Source organism: Plectropomus leopardus, chromosome 4 (genome assembly GCF_026936395.1).
Source record: "Plectropomus leopardus strain MGB_pleo_1.0 chromosome 4, ASM2693639v1, whole genome shotgun sequence".
In the NCBI taxonomy this organism is placed as follows: Eukaryota; Metazoa; Chordata; class Actinopteri; order Perciformes; family Serranidae; genus Plectropomus; species Plectropomus leopardus.
In genome coordinates this window covers 5,807,649-5,830,847 of record NC_142179.1, presented here as the reverse complement: position 1 = coordinate 5,830,847, position 23,199 = coordinate 5,807,649, and the positions used below count along the sequence as shown (strand labels likewise).

The following is a 23,199-nucleotide window of genomic DNA, read 5'->3' as shown; positions in this document are numbered from 1 at the left end:
AAATATCTCCTTAGATACGATCAGCCAGTAAACCCTCCTGCACTTTCAGTATCACTTGTATTTGTAATGTAATCTCTGCTATTTAATTGGTATTTGCTAATTTGTTTGCTCATGATTTTCTTGAACTCTTAACTTTAGGAAGAAGATGAGATACCCGATGATGAAACTCTTAACCAGATGATAGCCCGCAATGAGGATGAATTTGAGCTCTTTATGGTGAGAAAAGTGCACATTTTTGTGAGATCTAATTGACATTTAAATTGCAAAGTAAAACTTTCAATCTGACAAGCTGGCAGCTGGTTCTCATACGTCTATCCTCAAAATAATTACAGGCTGTCCTTCATGTCGAGACTATTATGCAGGTTAAATGTCATCATTTGCTCAGGCACCTTCAGATTTGGCAGCAGCTGTCCCCCAGCCTGATGCTCCTTCATGCATAGTACATTTCTAAATTGCCATGGATACAGTGCTCACAGTACACCACTTTACAGTTTTAGACGACACTTCTCTGTGTTTGAGTACAGTTGTTTGGCCTCTTGGCTCAGATGTTGGTTTGCTAAACGCCAGCTGAAGTTCAAAATCAAGTGCTTGTTGTGTAATGTTTGTGTCTAAATACTTGGTACTACACAACCTCAAGCTGCAGTGGATTCTGGTGGTGTAGCCAATTTTTTTGTATTTCAGCCAGCTCGTGTTGGCTTGCTCCATGGTGACTGAGTGCAACATATCAAATATTCATTAACGTCTGGAGGCAAGCCACGGGATAGGGCTGGCACCAGGTTGATGTCTTGCAAACGGGCCTTGTCCAAGGGTTCATTCAGTGTTATCAAATCCAAAGCTGCATTTCCAATTATGAGTTAATACTTCACCCAGAAAATGACAATGTGTTTATCAATTACTCAGCGCGTGCTGCATTGCATTCTTGAGAAAAACTTTCTTTTGCTTGCATGTTGCAGATAAATGAAAAAACAGTCATTGGAGTAGTAATGGGGGGTCCACATTTAACAACAGCAAAGCTACTGTATCAAAACATCGGTTTGCAAACTTTTTACTTGTGCAGTATAACCCAAGTCTCATTTATCCAGTCACATGCTTAGTGCTTTCCATAAACATGCATTTTCGCACAAACATTATGATTTAAAATACCTCTGTACAGATAGTCTCGTGCATGGCCTGGCAGCGTGCCTGAGTCCGTCTGTGCATTTCAATTCTGCTCAGCGGAGCATTCATATGCTCAGGCACGCTCAGGGCACGCTACTTAAAGGCGCAAGTTTTTAATGTTGTAATGTTTTAGCCAAAATGCACGTGTGTATTAGATGCACTGAGTATGGGACTGGATAAGTGAGATTTGGATTGTATTGCATGAGTAGTGTGTTTATTAAAGGATGTTTTGATACAGTTTTTCTGTCGGCAAACATGGTCCCCAATGACTTAAATTCATGAAGAATTTACTCCTTTTGTGTATTCTTTGTCACTGAGGAAGCACATAAGAAATAAATATTTTCAGAAATTAAAGGTAACATGCAGTGAGTAACTAAGTACGTTTACATGGAAATGAATAACACACTTATGATGGGGCTTTTGGAGTATTCTGTATTATATGTTTGAACATGTAAACAGCATATTGTGTTTATGAGAAACCAGAATATGCTAGCTGGAGTACTCTAAAAAAAGCTGGGGTGGATACATACCTGGAATGTAAATAACCTGATTTCTCTGTGCTCATGTAAACACCATATCTCAAATACAAACATAACTGGAATAAGTCTTATAAATGACTTATTCATGTCCATGTAACAGCAGTCTATTGATTTACAAATGGTCATTTTGCAGGTGAAGTAGTCTGTCAAGAGTCTATGTCACAGCTGGCATAGGCCCATCCAAAAGAACTCGATGTTGGGGCAGTAAGAACGGCCCTCTCCTTTTTAGTAACGCAGTTCCACCTTCTATCAGACGAATGACAGGATGTTAACCATGACAGTCTCCTATTCAGAGATAAGGTGAGATAGTCACCTGGCTTCTCCAGTAATTTTAGTACAGGTAGAGCTGATTGTCGCTCTCTAACACAAAGAAAATGAAAGAAACACAGAACATTTGGGATTATAATTTAAGCCTGATAACGCCTTATATATGAATCATCCATGTAGTTATGTTGTGATGATAACAGGAAAAATCTGATGTTGATTTGTAAATCAAAACCTAAAGGACTGCCGTTGACCCCTTTGACTTCAGTATAAATCCAGCCTAAGGGTTTCTTTTTTTAAGTAAGAAACAAAGAATCTTGTCACCATCTGTTGTTTGACTTGATGTTTCTTGTCCTCTGTTAGCGTATGGACATGGACAGACGCCGGGAGGACGCCAGGAATCCGAAGCGTAAGCCTCGTCTCATGGAGGAGGACGAGCTGCCTTCTTGGATCATCAAAGACGAAGCTGAGGTCGAACGTCTCACATATGAAGAGGAGGAGGAGAAGATGTTCGGACGGGGATCACGCTGTCGTCGTGACGTGGACTACAGCGACACGCTGACTGAAAAACAGTGGCTGCGGGTAAAGTCTGACTATATATATATATATATATACAGTATATATATATGTGTGTATATATATATATATATATATATATATATATCTCAATCGATGACATACAATATAATCTTTTTTTAGCACAAAAAATAACAAATGCAGCGATAAATGCAACTGACATGATTTGTTAACCAACAAAATAGATATTTATATAACTGCAGTATCATCTACTGAGTCTAGGCCTTTGCACACTGAGTCCAGTTTTTTTGGGATGCGTTTTTTTAATCCGTCACACAACAAAAAAGTCACACAGAGGAGAACTGCATTTTTTTGTTCTATTTGTTGTGAATATTTTCAATACAAGACAAAAGACACTTAACCTCCCTAGCTGTCTTGCATTTGGCACCACGGTTACACGAAGGGGCTGAGCTGTCCTCCGTTTCTGCCTCGACACTTTGGCTTTCTCCTCTTTCCCTCATTCTCCTTCCTGTCATCATCATCATCAACCTGAATATCACTATCTGACCTGTTAGAAGTGAGCCATCTGAGTCATGAAATTACGCTGGCGCTGCGCTCCACTCTTGTTGTGGTTGTGTCCCGCTGCCACATTTTCTTCAACGATTCTTGGTCAAAAAAGCTTTCTAAAAGCTTTTGACAGAAAAACAAACCTGTTATGAAAACTTTGATGACGGATGACAGTTTTGGATTTGCTGGCAAACATGATTGACCAACTTAAGATGTTTTTAAGACGTGTGACATTCAGACGAAAAAAACTCAAAGGCAGAAAGAGTAATGAAAAAACAAACTGAAGTGGCTGCAGAGCTGTTGGAAAAGATTATTTTTTTCTTCACTGTAGTTCGTTTCGCAGTCTTTTGTTACACACTGACCGATTTAATTAACATGAACTTTCTGCACTCGTACAAATGCCACACTTGTTTACTTACTAAACCGGTGTACATTACAGTCTAATATTTCATTTCGTTATTATCATTAACTCTGCAGTTTACTTTCTTTTGTCCTAAACAAAGAATCTATTTCTTTTTGTGTTTTATGTTCACACTGCCAAATCATAAATCAGGTTTTTCATCACTCACAAGTAACTTGTTCATTTTTCTTCATTTCAATCCCATGAATACACAAAAATCAACATTGTGTTCGTCCGTATCTCAGTACTTTCTGACTCCCCTACCTTGTCTTTGGCTCTCAGCCTAAAGCCCATTTGTTTCTGAAGACATGAACCTTAAAACAAAAGTCAGTCATGTTTAATTTTTTTTTAAGATTATTTTTGGGATTTTTGCCTATATTAGGTAGGACAGAAGATCAATAGCGTGAAAGGGGGAGAGAGAGGGGTTGACATGCAGCAAAGGGCCGAGAGCTGGAATTGAACCAGCGGCCGCTGCAGCAAGGACGCTGCCTTTATTTATGGGGCGCCTGCTTTGTCCCCTGAGCCACCGAACACCCCAAGGGTCATTTTTTTAAAGGCTCAGTTATATCCTTAAACAGCTGTGCACTGGAGTTTTTAGTACATATCAAACTTTGCAGAAATGCAAACTGAAAACATGACTTTGAGATTTGTTATAACTAAATAATTTTATGCAACAAGCAAAATTAATATTCACTGTCAGCAAATCAGGACTGGATTTACTCTAAAAGTTGATCTTAGTCAGATGCAGAAGACGCTCAGTGATTCACACCTGATGAGCAGTGACACGCTCCCCTGGAGAGACCTCTCAGTCCTGGCACATCTATTTATTGACTGTGGCTCAGGTGTTTTAGGGAAAAAAAGAATAGAAGTAAGAAACTTTTAGACTGAGGTGACAGTATGTTTAAACTTGATATTAGCTTTAGTTCAGAAAGGCTCTGATTAAAAGAAGAAATAGGTGTTGAGACCTGCTGCTGAAGAAATTAAAGGACCGCAAAGGAGCAGATCTTCACAAGTAAACAGCTAGAGTTGAAGATACTTCAAATTCTTCATTTCACACATTTCTTACTTCAGTGATCCTCATCATATGTGTATGCAGTGATTGAGCACTAACCTTTTCTTTGCTCTGGCTCTTTTTGATTCAGGCTATCGAGGATGGAAACCTAGAGGAGATGGAGGAAGAGATCCGGCTGAAGAAGCGTAAACGCAAGAGACGTCAGGACAAGGACTCGTCGAGCAGAGACGACGGAGGCTCCAAGGCCAAGAAGAAACGCGGACGTCCACCAGCTGAGAAACTCTCCCCCAACCCCCCGAAACTCACCAAGCAAATGAACACCATCATCGATACGGTCATCAACTACAGAGACGGGTAAGCACATTTATTTACATCTCATTAGATTACCAGTCCATGTTGTTAAAACTTACAGCACAATTATATTGATCATGTATTGGACTGTGAGTGTGTGTGTGTGTGTGTGTGTGTGTGTGTGTGTGTGTGTGTGTGTGTGTGTGTGTGTGTGTGTGTGTGTGTGTGTGTAGTGCTGGAGACAGTAAAAATAAACAGGAACACCCACGTAAGGCCTGGATAGGGTGTACAGAGGAATGAGAGTTGCACTCAGAAGTGGACACACAGTCATTTATAAACCTGCGTATAGCACTCAGAAGTGGACACACAGTCATTTATAAACCCGCGTATAGCACGGTATTATTTCTGAAAGATTACATTTTTCAAGCACTTTTGAAGAAATCTGATCAGGACAACCTGTAGGAGTTCTGTATCTTAAAATTAAGTTTTCACTTTTCACCAAAATCAAGTCTATTTTTAACAGATAGCTCTGGGTCGTACTGTCATCACCTGCTTTAACAACAAACTGAAGTTTGGGTCTTTGGAGGCAAGTTTGGCGCGACAAGTTTATTTATATATCACATTTCAGCTGCGAGGCAACTCAAAGTGCTCTACATAAAACATCAAAAGCTTTGAGACGAGTGAAAAAGAGACACTTTACAAAAGGATATTTAAGTGCAATTAAAACCTCAAAAAGCTAAAGAATAGAAAGTAAATCGAGATTTAAAAAAACGACAGACGTGTATGAAATACAAATATAAAATGCAGTGTAAGAAATGAGTAAATGTTAAATTTAATTATAAGCAGCTGCAAAGAACAGAGTCTTCAGTCTTCATTTAAAGGAACTTCAAGTTGCAGCGGACCTGCAGTTTTATTGGAGTTTGTCTCAGATATGTGGGGGACAGAAGGTACCCTGTCCCAAAATACCTGAGAGGTCTCGATGGTTCATAGTGAAGCAGACAATCAGAAATGTATTTGGGCCATAAACAGTTGATTGCTTTACAAACCAACAACATCTGATAGATATTTTAGGGAGACCTGTGAAGACGGTGGTACAGCAGTCAAGGAGGATAAATGCATGGACAGGATTTTCCAGTCCTGCTGAGACATATGTCCTTTTATCCTGGATATGTTCTTGAGGTGATAGTAGGCTGACTGTGTAATAAGCCACATGCTTCTGCTTCATGAAATCAATTTAACTTTAATAAATATCGTTTAAAGTCTATTTTTATATAAGTGGTTTGTAGATAAAGGACCAACCAAGCAATATATGTGAATACGGCTGTTTCCTTGACAGAATTCTACTTTTACCGAATGGTGTGATTAATATTTATTCAGTTATACATTCCTTAAGATATGGATTCAATAAATCATAACATTTCTTGGTCTAAGTCATAAAGTCACAAGTAATACCTGCAGGGATTAATTAGCTTCTCCACACAGCACTTTCATGTGTAACATACAGCTTCTGTCCGATTTCACTTTCTTATGTTACTCCTTCATGAAGCCTGATTTATGAGTTACAAGTGGGCGAGCACCGAATTAACCCAAACATCTCTGCGTTTTCTGTCTGTTTAAATGTGTTCGATTGACTCTTAGAACGCAGCTCTAAAATAAGCCGACAAATTCATCTATTAACAGCAGGAGACAGTGTGGAGACCAGCCAAAGGGAGGCGCTATTGCTCCCAATTCTGTTTAGGGGGCCAACCTGCTATAATGGAGTTATAAGCTAATGCTATAAGTGTTGTCTCCTCCTGTGCACCTGAATCAGTTTATGAACTGTAGAAACTCAAGTTTAATTGAAACATTTGTTCTGTGAAGTCTGAGAAAAATACTCTGTAGTTCTTGTTGTGGTGAATCTTTTATTTATTTTTGAGTGCAAAAAAGCACTGCTGTTTTTGAGAGTGTAGAAAATAGGCAAAGCTTGATAATCTAATGGAAAGTTGAGATATCTCTGTGGTCAGCGTGGTAACAGACATGAAGTCATGTCTTTGGAACTGCTCAGTTGATCAACATCCCCGTATTTTTTCAGTCCAGCACTCAAATTTAGTGTGCGAGTGCATTTGTGTGGTCTCTCCTGTTGCGTCTGCGTTTCTTCTTATTTCACCCATGTGCAAAATCATGTGACTCTTTCTCTGTAATATTAAACAACATGTGCATCTGTGCTCCCATTATTCAAATATGCACTGGCTGACCACAACGCCAAAGCTTTTTCCAGGAAACTGCTACCTGCCTTTTCCAGAAGTCGAATTCTTTCCTCTCCCAGTTGACGGTTGTTCATCCCAGAGCATCTCAATCATAGCTCTGGCACTCCTCTCACGACACTAGACTGGGACAGATTTTTGGAAATTCCACTCCTAGACTTCAGGATTCCTGAAGTTGCATTGCTGTTAAAACCCCGTATATGAAACTTAACCTCCAAAGGGCATAACATCAAACATGATGATTTGATCTGAACTCCAAATCAAAGTTAAATTTCACTCATGTTTGAGATAACTGCAAGTTAATAAACTAAATTCTCTGCTGTAAAGCGAGAAACGGTCTAGTTTTTCCCCCGTAAGGCAGATTAAGGTGTACGTACACACGTTTGATGCCGGTATGAAAATATCACTTGTCATTTCGCTCCTCAGTATCCATGAGGAGAAACTGAAACCCTCCTGGTCACATTTCCAGTCATTCCAGTGTCATGAGAGTCAACAATTATGTCTTTTCCCAGAGGTCCTAAAACCGCGCCAAGAGGCATCATACTAGTGCCGGGCAATATAGGGAAAGTGAGATATCACAATATATCGATATTTCAGTAATATTGTAGGGTTAATTATTGGTGCTATCACAAAATATTTTGGCAATAATATTTTTGATGAGTCAATCAGAAAATCAGTAATGTGGATATAATTATCAAGTTGGTAAAGGCAAATAATAGAACAGCTAGAACAGTGTGGTACGTTAAAAATAGACACACCTTTACTGTGATGCAGACTTAAAAACCAGGAAAACACAAAATACTTCTAACAATGTCCAAAATCTAAGATGATATGTAGTCTCATATCAGAATATCAATATAATATTGATATATTATCCAGCCCTAAATCAGACTTGTATCTAAGATCACAGCATGTTAGCTCAATCACTGCATACACATATGATGAGGATCACTAGTCAGAGGCAGCAGACAGATTGTGCAATATTAAAATCATCGGTGAGCCTGAAATACTTGTGGTAGTCTAGATTTAAGAGTAATTTGAGGGTTTTATTTTTATACTTGAGATTAATCCAGGGATTTATTACTTTAATTGTTACAAAAAAAAGTTGAGATAAGACTAAAGAAATACATTTTTTTTAAATTTCTGTTGTTCGTACAGTGAAGTTGAATTATTATTTCTGCTAACTTACAGGGAAATCAGGTTTTTGGCAGCCATTTTTCTTTCTTTGTATACTGCTGAAATTATTTTGGAGCCTTGCTTGTTGCAATTTGTGCTGATCTTCGTTCTTTTCTTGTAGAGCATCAGGATCAGAAAACATTTTATTGCCAAGCAGGTTTGTACGGAGAAGGAATTAATCTCTGTTTCTGTGCATGAATATACCCAGTGCACGTAGTAGCTGTCAGTTTGTTTTTCATTCCCTGTAGCTCTACACTCTCCTTCGAGTGGTCATGAATTAATGACTGCAGATTTAAGGTCCGATATGTTGTAATTTCCATCGTTGAGTGTGTGCAGACTACTTCTTATGTACTTAAGTTGCACAGCGTTTCCCAGTTGGTCCAAGTATTTTAATTCCTTTCCAGTCAGAGGCCTGTTTCTCTCACCTCAAGGTTTCTTGTTTAATTTTGTCTTTATGCTAATTCAGTCTCAAAACACAACGGTGAGAAGTCTGTTTTGGCAGAATTGAACTCCTAATAGAGTAAACATGTAATAATAATTTGCGGCGGATGGTTCGGTGCTTCAGAGACTTTTGTGATGCTGTAGAAAACCTTTTCTGTGAGGAAGCAATGCAGATGAGCAGCTGTTAGTATTATTGATGTGAAAAATGTGATGTAAAACACACAGACATTCATTTCTCCTCACTAACTGGTTTCTTTTTCCAATTTCCCAAACTCTGTGGAGATAAGTGGGCGGAAAATTGCAGTTCAAGATCATCCTGTCAATCTTTATCTCCGTTGCAGGAGGATAATGATTTTGCTTTGAAATGACAGAGCATTAAACATATTTAGTATATAATTATATAAAAAATACTTTCTGATCTTAGACATTGACAGCTGGTGGTCTCCCTTAAGCATTCAGAGTATTTAGTTTAGATATGGGTGTACACGTGTCTGGAAAATAAATAGAAAGAGCCACAGAAACTCTCTGCGCTCGTGTATTTTATTCAGCATCCTGTTCATATGATTTTCTGTTTCTATCATCACTCTTGTTGCCAAATTGCAATTCTTTCTGTGTGCGCAGTTGCTTTTTGTTTACATCACTAACTTTGAAACTGCAAACCTGGCCCCCAAGCATAAACACTTTATTATTTATCGTGCTGCATCATTCATATTTATAGAAACAGACATTATAACACGGCAGGCTTCAAGAGGAAAATAGCAATTAGTGTACCAAGAGAAAATAAAAGTGTGAGACTTAATGTCACAGGAAAGTTAAAATATAAGTGTTGCTGTTCTTAAGTGTTTTCTTTTTTAATGATCGTGTAATTAATAAACTTTAATTGGTCCTCCTGCAGAGATGACAGCTGGAGACTCTACAAAAAAATCACCTCCTTACTCATTAATTACGCTTTTTTTGAAAACTTTACCTTGTTAATGAATTTTGCAGAGGTCTCATTAGCCCTTTTTAAACAGAGATTCTACTTTCATCAAGAAGATCCCTAAAACAAGAACACACTGAAAATGTTTAATTCATCTTATACTGTACTGGAAATCTTTGGTCTTATTTTGCTGTTGATTCATATTGAGGCAACCTAAATTTTCAAATTGGTAAGCTCTGATTTTGAACAACTTATTTTAAAATATGAAAGCAAAATGGACATAAAACTTTCTGTGATCTTGGATAGTTTCAAGTCATGATCTGCTTGTAAACAGAGTCGAGTATAAATTTGATAATGATATGTAATTATCTTGTGTTACCAGGTCAGGAAGACAACTAAGCGAGGTGTTTGTTCAGTTACCATCCAGGAAGGAGCTCCCCGAATATTATGAGCTGATCAGAAAACCTGTGGACTTCAAAAAGATCAAGGTTTGTTAACTGTGATGAAGCTTTAGTTAGTTGTAATAAATGTATTACCTTTAGTGCGCTGTGTAGTCGTATGAGTGTGGAGGAAAGTGAAAACTTGAGAAGCAACAATAAGTTGATTCACTGATGATTGTTGATTGTCAAAAATGAAATTGGCAGCTATTAATTATTTCAGTTATTTTTTAGGCTAAATGTTTGTTTTTTATTGTTTTTTGTTATAAAGCTGCGTTTTTTTCTGTTTTAGACTGAGAAAAAGCACATTTTTAACATGTCAACTAGGGCTTTTGGCCCTAATAGTGGCAAACATTTTTTTCCTGACATGTTGACCAATTACTTAAGAGAAGGCAGAGAAGAAGAGAGAAGAGAGAAAATAATCAACAAATTAAGCAATAATAACAATAATCGTTAGTCGCAGCCCTAATCAGCTTCATGCAAAGTATCATTTAGGAAGATTTTGAGAGTCTTGAGAAAATAAAGACATTGCAGTAGTTGATGGCTCCCATAAGCTGAGCTCAGTGAGACTCAAGCTGATGTTTTTTTTCCATCTACAGGACCGTGTGAGAAGCCATAAGTACAGAGGTGTGGGAGACTTGGAGAGGGACGTGATGCTGCTTTGTCACAACGCCCAGACCTTCAACCTGGAGGGATCCCAGGTCAGAACAGCTCCTCCATGTGGAACTTCCTCCAATTAATCTTTTAGTTTTCTTTGTGTGGTGCTCAGCAGCGTGTGATGCAGAGCCAGACGTCTGCAGGCTTTCACTCTCAAGATGTGCAGAAAAAATTAAGTTTTAGGTCCAATGAGAGCAGTTTGTTAAGTCAGAAGTCTTCACACTCTCAGATTCCAGCTTTTGTCGTATGGGAAAATAGTTTTTCTTCTGTTTTATGTAACTGTAAACTATATCTTTGGGTTTTGACAACAAGACATTTGAAGGCATCAACATTATGATGATGAGAGGAATATGATATGCAACAGAAGACCTTCCTCCTATCAGCAACCAAAGAATGTTTTATTTGGGCATTTTTCACCGTTTTCATTTCATTTTATAGACAAAATGACTCATTGTTTGTTAAAGCCCTCCGCTTAAATGACTTAGCTTTCAAGTTCCACGCTCCATTGAAAATGAGCCCCTTATAGTCTTCATCTGTTTTATTCTTTTTATTTTGGGGGGAGTCCTTGAAGCTCTTTTCCTCTTTTTAAGTCTTGTGTTTACTAAAAGTAGCCAGCTTGCAATGCATTATACCAGCAAAAAGAGACAGAGGCAGAAAAAGGAGAGCCAAATTCCTCCGGACAGACCATTGTTTCATTGCTCTCGGCCGTCGGTCATGTCTGGAGGCGTCATGTTTTCGTGTTGTCTATCCGTCTGTCCCGTTCTTGTAAACACAATATTTTAAGAACACCTTTAGGGAATTTCTTTAAATTTGGCACAAATGTTCACCTGGACTCAACAATGAAATGATTAGAATTTGGTGGTCAAAGGTCAAGGTCCCTGTGGCCTCACAAAACATGTTTTTGGACATAACTCAAGAATTCATATGCTAATTATGACAAATTTCCAGACAAATGTTTTATTGGGTAAAATAATGTACAAATGACATTTTAAAAATGGTCAACATCAAAAATGGTCTGTATTTCCTTTCTGAGTTGCCACTTCCTATCATCAAAGAATACATATCTGTAAAAATATATTAGAGAGTGATTACATTTTTTTCCCCCTGATCAGAATAATTTAATATGGATTATGTGCCGATACCGTGTCCCGATTTGATATTTCTATTTGCCTAGATAATACAGCTGCACAGTGCACACTTTAAGAAGGCTTTCATGAAATTGAGATCAATCCAATGTTGGCAACATATTTTGGCAATATGAATAAATTATAATAACATAATAACATATAGCAATGGCTATTATTATTTGTATCTATTTATTTATTTGCCTTTTGTTCATGGGACTCTTCTCTGCCTTAGTCATCGATGTCCTTCATGCTGTTTTCGAGGAACTCCTTGTATCATCCGGTCGTTTTTATCCCCCCCAGATATACGAGGACTCCATCGTCCTTCAGTCTGTCTTCAAGAGTGCCAGACAGAAGATTGCAAAGGATGAAGAGAGTGAAGATGACAGCGATGAGGATGACGAGGACGAGGACGAGTCAGAGGCCGAGGGTAAAATGCACCACGACGATCAGATCATATTTCGAGTTGGTTTTTCCCTCGCTTGAATCAGAATCGAGTTGTTATAAAAATATTATCCCTAGTGTCACTAATTTGGGAAGATGACATTTTTGCTTTATTGAAACAATAACATTGATTTAAAGATACATTTTGCTGACAATGGACTTTAGTTTCAGCTCTAACTGATGTAGATTATTATGCATTTTCTACGGCAGTTTGTCATGAAAAGCATAGTGGTTGCACACATCCAAAAACCGTGTAAGGCAGCTGATGGACAAGCAGAATAGCAGTCAGCAACATGAAAAAAGCCTGCATGCTGTAGCTCCCTTATGTGCGATTTAATTGACACATCCACATAATGCTCATCTTTAGTTTGCCAGTTAAATGTGATTTCAGATGGAATCATCTTGTCCTCTGAGCTAGTGTGATTTTAGAAACTTAGATAACAAACAATGAAAAAATGAGTTATGTAGAGGCCTTTAAATCCCTTTTCCTTTTTTGTTTCGTTCATGCAGCCAAGTCTGTGCGGGTTAAGATCAAGCTGAGTAAAGAGGCGCGCAGTCAGGACAAAGGCAAGAAGAGGCAAAGCCGGGGGAAGGCCAAGCCGGTTGTCAGTGACGACGACAGCGACGATGACCTGGATGACAATGTAGGTGGTTTCACTCCGCTGCATGTTGCTCATCATTAGTTCATCTGTGAGCAAAAATCATTTCTACTCAGGAAAAGGCAAATCTGAGTTTTTTCAAACTCAGCAGCTTATAATTAAAATGGGGAAAATAGAGAAATACATTATAAAAAAAATACAACTATGATCATTTTAATAGTATTGGCTAGCTGTCGGAAATCCCTCATATTTTTTAGCTGAACATTGAGATAAAGCACACTGAGGGCTTTGTCGAACACACTGGATGTCCATTCTGGTCTTCATTATCTAAAGTCCTGCTGCTTTCCCTCCAACCGTCTAATCAGCAGCTGTTTCACACCTGGGCAGCAGGTTTTTCATCGCAGTTTAACTGTTTGTAGAGGAAATAAAAAACAGAAAACACCAGCTGCCCAGGTCAGTTAAAACATTAACTGTGAAACACAAAAATGATTTCCCTTAATATCAACACAAGAGCTTATGTTGATAATTCAGATCATGTTCGGAGAGAACCAGCCAAAAGCAATGATATTGAGGTTTGAAACGTGAATTTACAAAATTCACACGGATCCTTAAAAAAGACTTAAAGGGCCTTGAATTCATTAAACTGAAAATAAGGCCTTAATTGGTAATAAATTACTTAAATCTTTTCAAAAGTCTTTAAAAAATGCTCCGGCATGGAAAGTAGGATTTTATGAATTGTTTTTCTGACGAGGCATTTTAATATCTAAAAATAATTGTTATCTATTTATTGTTAAATAATTTAATAAATTCCTTATCTTAAACTCATCACGACGGCAATCCAAGCTGTGAAATCTCACATGCAGAGCGAGAAAAACAAAATCACCAAGAAAACTGGAGAGAAATGCCAGATATTTCCTGCTTCTGTTGATAAACCAAATAGATATGTTTATGATAATATGATAAGTTCAGTAAGTTGTCTCAATGTGTTTCACTCTAAATGTTGTTGTTTTTTCAAGATTTGACATCGATTATGTAACTTTTTCACTAGACAAAAAAGTCATGTTTCATGTTATAGAGAACAAAAGGGCAAAATAAAACTTACCTTCAATTATTAGTTTATATTTATTTTAGAAATTTGGTCTTAAACTTCAGTCCAAACAGTTACCAGTTAACATCTTATAATTTATACTTCTTACTCAACGCTGGTTAAAGTCACTGCATCTCCCGACAGAACAGCACGGTTGAATTTCAGCCGAACATTGTTGAAACAGAGCAGCTGCTGTTGCTGCAAGAAGTTAGCAGAGTGAGATGCCCGTCCAGGCAGGTACGTGATTGTTTATCGAGTAACGTCATTGTTCGCATACGACGTGCTCTATCTGTTGACCTGCGTTTTCTCAGAAATCCAAAACATTTACGCTCTGCTGATGTATTCCAGAGTAAGTGGCATTATACGCATCGTCTTTCTCTTGGCTGCTTGCCGTCTGCCTGCGCTGATTGACGGACTTCAAAATGATGGCGTATCCTAAAGATGAGGAATTGTTTTCACTTTGCAGCAATCAAATTGCATTGTTGATCATTGAATAGATATATTGATCCAGATCTATGGATTGTTTAACCCCACACACCGGAGCAGCTCCAGTCTTGGTCTTTGCTGAGTAAAAGTCTCACATTTTTAACCCTATAGAAGCTGGACTGGCATCAGTTTTCTTGTGCTGCACTCAGACGCCCTTCATGAGCTATTTGACCCTTTGAAGTGAAGCAGATTGGTTTCAGATTTATGGGGTAAAAAGTAGTGTGCAACTTGGCAAGAAATGTCCCACAAACTGCGTGAAATTAATGAAAAAGTGATGAGAAAATTAGCAAAAAAAATTAGTTTTAAATGAGGGGAGAATTTTTATAAAATTATCCCCAAAAATATAGAAAAATGTTTAGAAAATTATATTTGTAATATTAATGATTTAATATTTAAAATTATGTGTCTGAACAAATATAATGCAATACATAAAATAAATTTGTAGATATTTTTTCATTTGGGGGTCAAATTTTTGAAACTTTTTTACCAAGTTTTTGCAAATTGTGGAGCCATGTCTTGTTGAGTTTCTCGTTTCATTCTTCTCATGTTTTTTTTTTTTTTTTTTTTAAAGAAATCAGACTAATTTCTTAGGTTTAAAGGGTTAAATTTACTGACTTTATCAGCTCCAAATAATGACCTCAGCACTGCAGTAGGCTCACATGACTCCAGTATTGAAGTGAAGCCGTTATTGTCACAGCCCTAGGGAGCTTTGAGTGTGTGAACGCAGCCAGAAATTACAACCACAACACAGAATGATCTAAACAAGATGAAACCAAGAGGAGGAAATCTAAAAATGAAATAAATCCAAAGTTTTCCACCAGGCAGTCGATTTAAGCGAGCTTTCGGGTTGTATGTGATTAAATATTCCATTATGAAGCCATCTGTCTGTCATGACTGTATTCACACCTTCTGTTGGTTTTTATCCTCCTCAAACATGTAATTTGCTCCAAGCATACAGTGAAACCAGTAATGGGAAATTAAAGCCATGGCAACCACCACTTAACTACTAATTTTCATGTAATTAATTTCCGAACAGATCCTCTTCAGCTGCCTCCCACACATCAGAGAGGTTTTAAGTGTCTGTGATAGAGGCAGATTTCACAAATGTAATATTTTCCAATATTCTCCCACTAAATTATATTCCTTTCAGTGGCTGCTTGTAAATTTAATAAAAGCAGCTAGACACAAAATGAATGATGCTACCTGTCACTTACTGTAGCTGCAGATCTCCATCAAACATTCGACACATGACATTAATTCCCTGCACCATAATTTACTGCAGAAAGTCAAAGAGACATTTTAAATTCAGAGTGACTTTGTGGCCTGTTTCTTTCTTGATTTAAGTGTCAGTTTAAATCAAGAAAGTTTGACTTTGGTCACGGTATTCGGTTGTCATCTAAAAAGTTATTTATGCACACCAGTTACAGTTAAGCAGTTGTTGGCAGTGAACTTTCAGACTGCTTTCAACTGTGCTCCTGAAAGGTTTTGATATTTTTCATCTGCATCAAAATATATCAATAAAAAACAAGCAGATTGGCTGAAGGCAGATTTTTGGTAGATTATGTCTGCAAATGTGAGAGCTTTCTACAACAATTCCAGATCTACTGTAACAACAGACCTGACTCTATTATTATTTATTATTTCTATTACTATTTTTCTGTACTATATTATTTATATATTAAATATTTATAAGTCCAAACTTAAGAAGACATTGACTCGTGTTGCCAAAAGATGTTGCACATCTACAATCTGTCGTTAATATTAAGTGGATGTCACTGTCGGCCCGACCCCGAACTGTTCGAGAGACAGAAGGCCGGTGTCAATTAACCCTTAAGTTTAATAATAACATGAAATAAAATAAATATAAATATAAATATAAAAATAAATAAATAAATATATATATATATATATATATATATATATATATATATATATATATATATATATATATATATATATATATATATATATATATATATATATATATATATATATATATATAATATGCCAAATGGAAACATGTCAGGTTAAATCCTTTTTAACCTAAAAAAGTTCTTATGCTTGCATGAGGTGGTATTTCAGGCGATATGAAAAAGCCATAAAATTATAAAAATGCAATGGAAACAGTTTTTTTGGTTTCATAGGTCACATGATGCTATGGCTATGCACTTATCGGTAGGAACTGGCTCCCTCAGGCGTGATGCAGCATAACTCTTCAAAAGTTGAGCGGATCATCCGAATGTTTTGAATCCACAATTCCTCCGTGAAATCCTCTGTGAAATCGTCTTGCAATTGTGTTTTATTGACATTTCAAAAATATTGCTGAAGTTTTGCGCAAATATGTAATGGAAACACGTCTAGAGAGACAGAATAATAACTTACTTAAAATGCTGTTTTATCGGAAAATGAATCAGAGATATTTTTTAACAAGCTTACCCAAAGCACCCGCCCCAAATGTCACTTTAAAGGATGTGTGGTTGACATTTTCTTCAGTTGTAATTGCATTTCTTAATTAGTGTCTGGTTTCAGGAAGTGTATATGTGTGAAAAGGTCAACCTGTGAGAAAAGCTCAGACTGACTTGATTGTGTCTGCTATAGGTGCAAAACTAAAGACCAATATCTGCTGTATGAAAGTAAGACACAAAATTTTAAAGATACAAGATACAGTACATTTTTATTTTTAATACTTTAGAATAAACAGGGTGTTAAAAGCCCACATAGAATAGACCTCACAAATTACGTTTTTGGCCATAACTCAAGAATTCATATGCCAATTATGACAAAATTTCATAAAAATGTCTAATAAGATAAAATGATGAGGTGATGACATTTTATATCCATAAGGTTAACTTCACTGTGACATAATAATGTATTGCAAAACCCTTTTCTGGCCATTATTCAAGACCATAACTCTCATTAACCCATCAGAAGATTTGCCTTCAAAATGTAGTGGAGTTGAGGATAAAATGGAAATAAATCCCCGCTAACACACAAGTGTAAATCCAGCCTAAGAGCGTGACAAATACATTTTGATATTCTATGTGAATATTAAATCTGTAGGGATCAGACATTGTTTCCCCTACATTAGATTTTCAGCAATATTCAGCACAAGTTGGCAGCTGAAGGCGGGCGTTTATTCACGCCAACAGTGATAATAAACTGCAGGGTGTTAGAGGTGAATGTAAACAGCTCGGCCGAAAATAAGACCTTCAGCGGAGCGTGTCCAAAAGCCAAGTTAGTCTGTGAAGACAAATGTTGTGAGTGATTTCCTCAGCTGTCCATCAGTTACTGTGGTTAAAGCGTTTGTGTGAAGTGTGTTTAAAGCACGTTGTCTGCAGGTCTTAAAAAAGCTGTAAATGTTATTAATACTGGCTTTCAAAGTCATTAAATTAGCTGAAACCTTAATTTGTGAGGTCTAAAATCTATCTTAAATGTATTTTCAAAAAAGCCTACCATACCTGTCTCCCTCTGCCTCCCCAAATCTGAACTGTCATAACTTTTTTTTTGCATGTCATGTAAAACCTCTTTGTGAGAAAAGCACTATATTCTTGTTCTATCAATTATTTTTGTTATTATTATTATCATTATTTTAAAAAATAACTCATAATGATAAGAAGGGGAAAAACAACACTATTAAGTAGAAAATGTTTCTTGTTTATTATTATTATTATTATTATTACTACTGCTATCATTATTATTTCATCAAATTTGGCAATAACGTCCACAACTGCAGCCTGACTCCTGCAGCCGTGGAGGCATCCGACCAGCAGGCGGTAATTCTAGTTAAGGAAAATCCTGAATATTACTGCTCCTCTTCATCAGTTTCTGAAAAGCATCTTGACAGGAGAGTGTTCACCTTCAGACCTTCCTTCCTCTGGAGATCTTTCATATTTTCTGGGTTTTGACGTATTCAGCTCGTTGATCTTTTTGTGTTGATGCTCTTAAAAGATAACAAACCATAAGAAACCTTCACGAGCGGCGTCTTCTCTCCTGTGTCTGCTGTCAGCCTCAAAACCTCCCCCTCTCTCTCTTTTAACGTTTTTATCTCTCTCTTTCTGCAGGATCAGTCGGACAAGAGCGACGACGAGTGAGGACAGGACGATATCAACTCTAGCACTTACAACAAAAAGGACAATATCTTCCATCACCGTTGTTCAGGTTCATTTTCTGTATTTTTTATTTTTACTTCATTTGTCCTCTATGTCTGTTTTTAGTGTGTATTGTCGCACCTTCTCCTACCAGCTTGGAAATGTATTACTAATAATCAATAAGCTACAGCAATACCAATCTGCTTATATTCCTGTTTTTAAGACAAATTTTTAGTATATTTTTTAACTCTGTGCTTTAAAAGACGATTTAAATTCTGTATGAAAAAAAGGAAGAAAAAAGATTTGGTCACGCTACACGCGCTTTTGCTTGATTTGTACTCGCTTGCTTGCACTTTTAGAAAATTAAATACTGACATCAAAATAACAATAAAAAAATAAAGTAATAAAAACAAATATATATGTTTAGCCAAGGAAATCCAAGTTGGAGAGCCAGTGGTGTTTTGAAAAGAAAAGGCAATCAAGTTTTTAATTTTCTGGATTCATAGTTTCACCTCGTGCAGTGCCAAATGTTAGAGATCGTTTGCTAAGCCCCTCCCCCCGACCAGCGGTTAACCAATCATTGCCTAGCAACCGTAACTAGAGATGCTAAGAGTTTGGAGGATGGTGCCTTTCCAAAACCAACATAAGAGAGCAAAAAACACCACAATAAACATGAAAACATACAGTTTAAAAGTTTGTAAACGAAGGGTCGACTGATGGTGTTTTTTCAGGGCCGATACTGATACCGATTATTAGTTCTTGATGAGAGCAGAAACCAATATTTGGAGCTGATATACATTTATGTCTGTAATCGCCAAATGTGAACCAAGCATTCAAACAGGTTAAGATAAGAACAGAATAATCTCTATAAACAGATATCTGCATATGTATGCATCATCACTCACAGAGTTCAGTCCGAGCAGTGCTGACCAATCAAATTTGAGCAGACTTTGGTTTCTAGTCCACGTGGAACGCAAAGCATTGTCCGAAATGGACCTGGAAGCCTATCAGCTGTCGTCTGACGATATCACCTGTTACATGTTCTCATTTATCTGCACTCACATGCAGATATCTGTTTACAGACATGAGCCGAAATATCATTCAGGCGTTTCTCAGGCTGCTAATCAAACTGTAAACTGTGATTAGTGCACGAGAGGAAGGCTCGAAAATCTGCTGACTACACTGGAAGAGAAAAGAATAACAGTCTAAATATTACATTTTTCCATATCGTGCTTGTAAAACTTTGAAGACTGTTTCGCTGTCTAGTGCTACAAAACAGTGAAGTTTCTTTATTTCTATGTTTTCTGTGTCGACCGTTAGCCGGTGACGATGCTAACATTTTTGCCTTAGACATTTTAGCCTCAGCTTGTCTTTTAGCATGTTATCACTCTAAGTGCATATGTAAGACTCCTTTTATAAGAGTCTCAGTTTCAAACAAGTCAGCTGGAAACCTTTTTTTTGTTTTAGCCAACTTGCAAAACTTAATCGTGACTTTAATTAGCTCGCTATACCTACAGCTGATCAAATCTGCCAGCGTCAGTAGCCATTTCAGCTAAATTGACGGTCACCAGCTAGAAATGAGAAGTACCTCTTTTGCATAATGTAAAATTTTTACATATCTTTTGTTATTTTTTTTAAAAATGCCAAGAATTTTGACATTAAAAGTGCCACCTTTTTCATTAAAAACTACAAGAATAGCAACAGCTGTAACTACGAGGGGCTAAGTGGACACTCGATTATGAATTATCATGAAGCATTTCTTAAGTCTGTTCAGCCATTAAGTGCTTATCAAAAGATTCTTGTGTAAAATAAATTTGCTAAAAACATTTTTAAGTCAACTAGAAACAGTTTTTTCAGCCAACTCACATGGCTGAAGTCAACTAAATTAGCTAGCTGATAAAATCTGCCAGTGACTGCGATTATTTCAACAAAATTAACAAATAACTGCCAGAAACCACAACCCATTTGTTTGTTTACCTTCATCTGAAATATGGAAGCCAATTATTAAAAACGCGCTTAAATTTTTTCAGTAAATCTGACATTTTTATTAAAAAAAGAATAGAAAGCTCGACAGACAAAGCAACTTTAGCTACGAGGGGCGGGGCTTAGCGAACACTTTTTAGAGTAAACTATTTCTTAAATCTATATTTAATAAAAATTTTAGCCAACACAACAAAATGTCACTTATTGCTTGACAAGTTCAATATTATTTTGAGGTGGCCATTAATGCTGAATGCTTTTTTTTTTTTTTAATGTTTTCATGAAAAAGAATTGTAACCTTACATTACGTAGGCGGCACATTATTTAGGTAAGTCCACGTGTTTCATGTACCCTTTTCCTCTGATGCTTTCAGGTTGTGTCAGAGTAGAAGTTTTTGACTTTGTTGTGATGATTTTGAAAGGTCTTGTTTTGTTGAGTTAAACCAGCATCTGTCATAGCTAAATGTAGCTTTTAAAGCGTTTGGAAAACATGTCGCAAACAGACTGTAAAAAGCAAAGTCTTAGCTGGATTTATATGGACTTTTAAAGACTTTAAATGACGGAAAATACACAAAACAGTATTACAAATTTTGATTTGAATGACACAGTGAATATAACAGTATATTTTGATTTATTTGGATTGAAGTGTTTGTGTTCCTGTGTTAGTTTTGAGCCCTCATTTTATCGGTTTAAGTATGTTGTTTGTAGCATGAAATCTTTTGGCAATATACTGTGTACATGCAGATATACATCATTTTTTGTTTGTGTAACATGTGCTTGCCGACTCTCCATAAGTGTGACTTAATCTTTGCTTTCTTTGCACAGTGTCTTTGTGGTTGTATCTCATAGCCCAGGGCAAATAAAATCTCACCGATTTTCAGCACAAAAAAAAGGTTTCTCGTATAATTGTTTGCTGGAAACCATTTTCGCCATCTTTAGTGTGCACGTGTAACAGATTTTGCTGTTCACGCTGCAGCGTTTACGCTTAAAGGCTTTTCGAATGATTGGTCGTTGTTTGTACAAACTAGTACGCCTGTTATCAGACATCTGGAGACCCTTTTGTATGTTTGATAAAACCCTCTGATTTAGGAATGTCAGGCCAAATGTTTATATTTCTTCAGATTATATCTTGAGGATCTATGAAACAACAACCCTTGTTAAATTAATTTGTTTGTTTTTGGAATTTTCCTTCAAATTTTGACTCTTTTTACTTAACCAAACAACCAAAACTTTATTTTTAGTCTAATTTTAGAAACTCATAATTGTATACAAAAGTATAAAACATCATCATACATAACAGTTTATTGTTTATAAAGAAATAATCTGCTTTTATCCAAATTAAATATGTAACTTTAAACAAAAATGGAATAAAACTGAAACTATGATTTTCAGAAACTACCTTACGTTTAGAGTTTTTTTGGATTTTAGATCTTAATCGTACAAACAGTTAAATAAGCACCTAAGTACGCCAGATATCAGACATCTGGAGACACTTTTGTATGTTTGATAAAACTTTCTTATTATTTTCTTATTTTTGGGGGTAATATATTTTAAGGATCTAAGAAATAGCTCCATTATTAATTAAAAAATCTTCTGCAGCTCTGTGGGCCTGTAATGATCATTACTGATCAATGCAGAGTTTTTTATAGACTTGTTTTTTCTCTTGACCCGAGGTTTTGTTTTCGGGTTTCGAGTTCCACGTTATACTGTCATTTCTGAGAGAAGAGTCTGGTAAACACAACCTGACAGGAGAGGCAGAACGAGCGAGAGCAAAGGCATGATGGCCACGTAAAATTATTTCATCTGGGATTCTCTGTGTTGTTACTCTGCTTGAGGCAAATGGTGACCAGGATGGAGAGTGTGTGAGGTAAACTGCGGCCCGCTCTTCTGTGCATGGGAAAAGCTTCTTCACAACTGTAACAAATATTTTACTACTGCTGCTGCTGCTGCCGCCTAATCTTTGTTTTTTTAATGAGCAACAGAGGCAGAAGAGAATACAAATTAGTTTTCTCTCTAAAGTCAGCAGGTCAGGAGTTGTGCATTTGCGAAACATGAATAACTGAAGCTGCAAATTCTAGTTTTACCCCAAAATGCCTTTTGCAAGACATTTTTACATTTATAAGCAGAATAAGATTGTGCTCTTTCAGCTGGTTCTTCCTAATTAACCTGAGCACATGTACGGTGAATTTTAGTGATTTATCTGACATGTTTTGAGTTTTTAATACAGTTTAATCTGCTCACATATTGTCACTGGGACTGACATTAAATTCAGTTTTTTTAACAAATTTCTCATTGATATGTAGAAGAAAAAGTTGTCTTCTTGAATTAATAATTAGTGCGCACAAATAACTAATCAAAGGGGATAAAGCAGCTTTTTTGTATCAGGCTCCATAATGAGGGTAATGACTCACAATTAGTGTGGTTTCATTTCAGTTTCCTGTGAATAATTTTGCAACAGTGATCATTTAAAGTTTCATGTAATTTATTAGAAATCCAGAATCTTTCTTTGGGAGAGAGTTCACCCAAAAAATAAATTCAGTCATTATGTACTCAACCTCATTCAGATGGAAAGTCAGGTGAAGTTTTATAGATGAAGTCGCACAGTGTATACCGGCTTTACACACTGGACCTTTGAATTGTGCTGTTACTCCTGTATGCAATGTTTGTTTAATTTTAACTTCGAAACCTCTGTTTTTATTGATTTTTCGGCCGTTCAGGAGACACCTGTCTACAGACAGCTTCATACTGTATTCAGTGTCTATATCAAGCAGC

The 23,199-nt window shown here is 36.7% G+C and overlaps 1 protein-coding gene across 1 annotated transcript in view; it reads left to right on the top strand.

Moving 5' to 3' along the window:
• Positions 1-21,319, top strand: part of smarca2 (SWI/SNF related BAF chromatin remodeling complex subunit ATPase 2) — a 58,497-nt gene extending 37,178 nt beyond the window's left edge. The window contains exons 27-34 of the mRNA XM_042489023.2: positions 139-216; positions 2,325-2,543; positions 4,587-4,810; positions 9,909-10,014; positions 10,563-10,664; positions 12,048-12,174; positions 12,699-12,832; positions 18,422-21,319. Of these exons, the coding sequence (XP_042344957.1) occupies positions 139-216; positions 2,325-2,543; positions 4,587-4,810; positions 9,909-10,014; positions 10,563-10,664; positions 12,048-12,174; positions 12,699-12,832; positions 18,422-18,451 (1,020 nt within the window). The 3' untranslated portion in view covers positions 18,452-21,319. The remainder of the gene's footprint in view (positions 1-138; positions 217-2,324; positions 2,544-4,586; positions 4,811-9,908; positions 10,015-10,562; positions 10,665-12,047; positions 12,175-12,698; positions 12,833-18,421) is intronic.
• Positions 21,320-23,199: the final 1,880 nt, after the last annotated feature.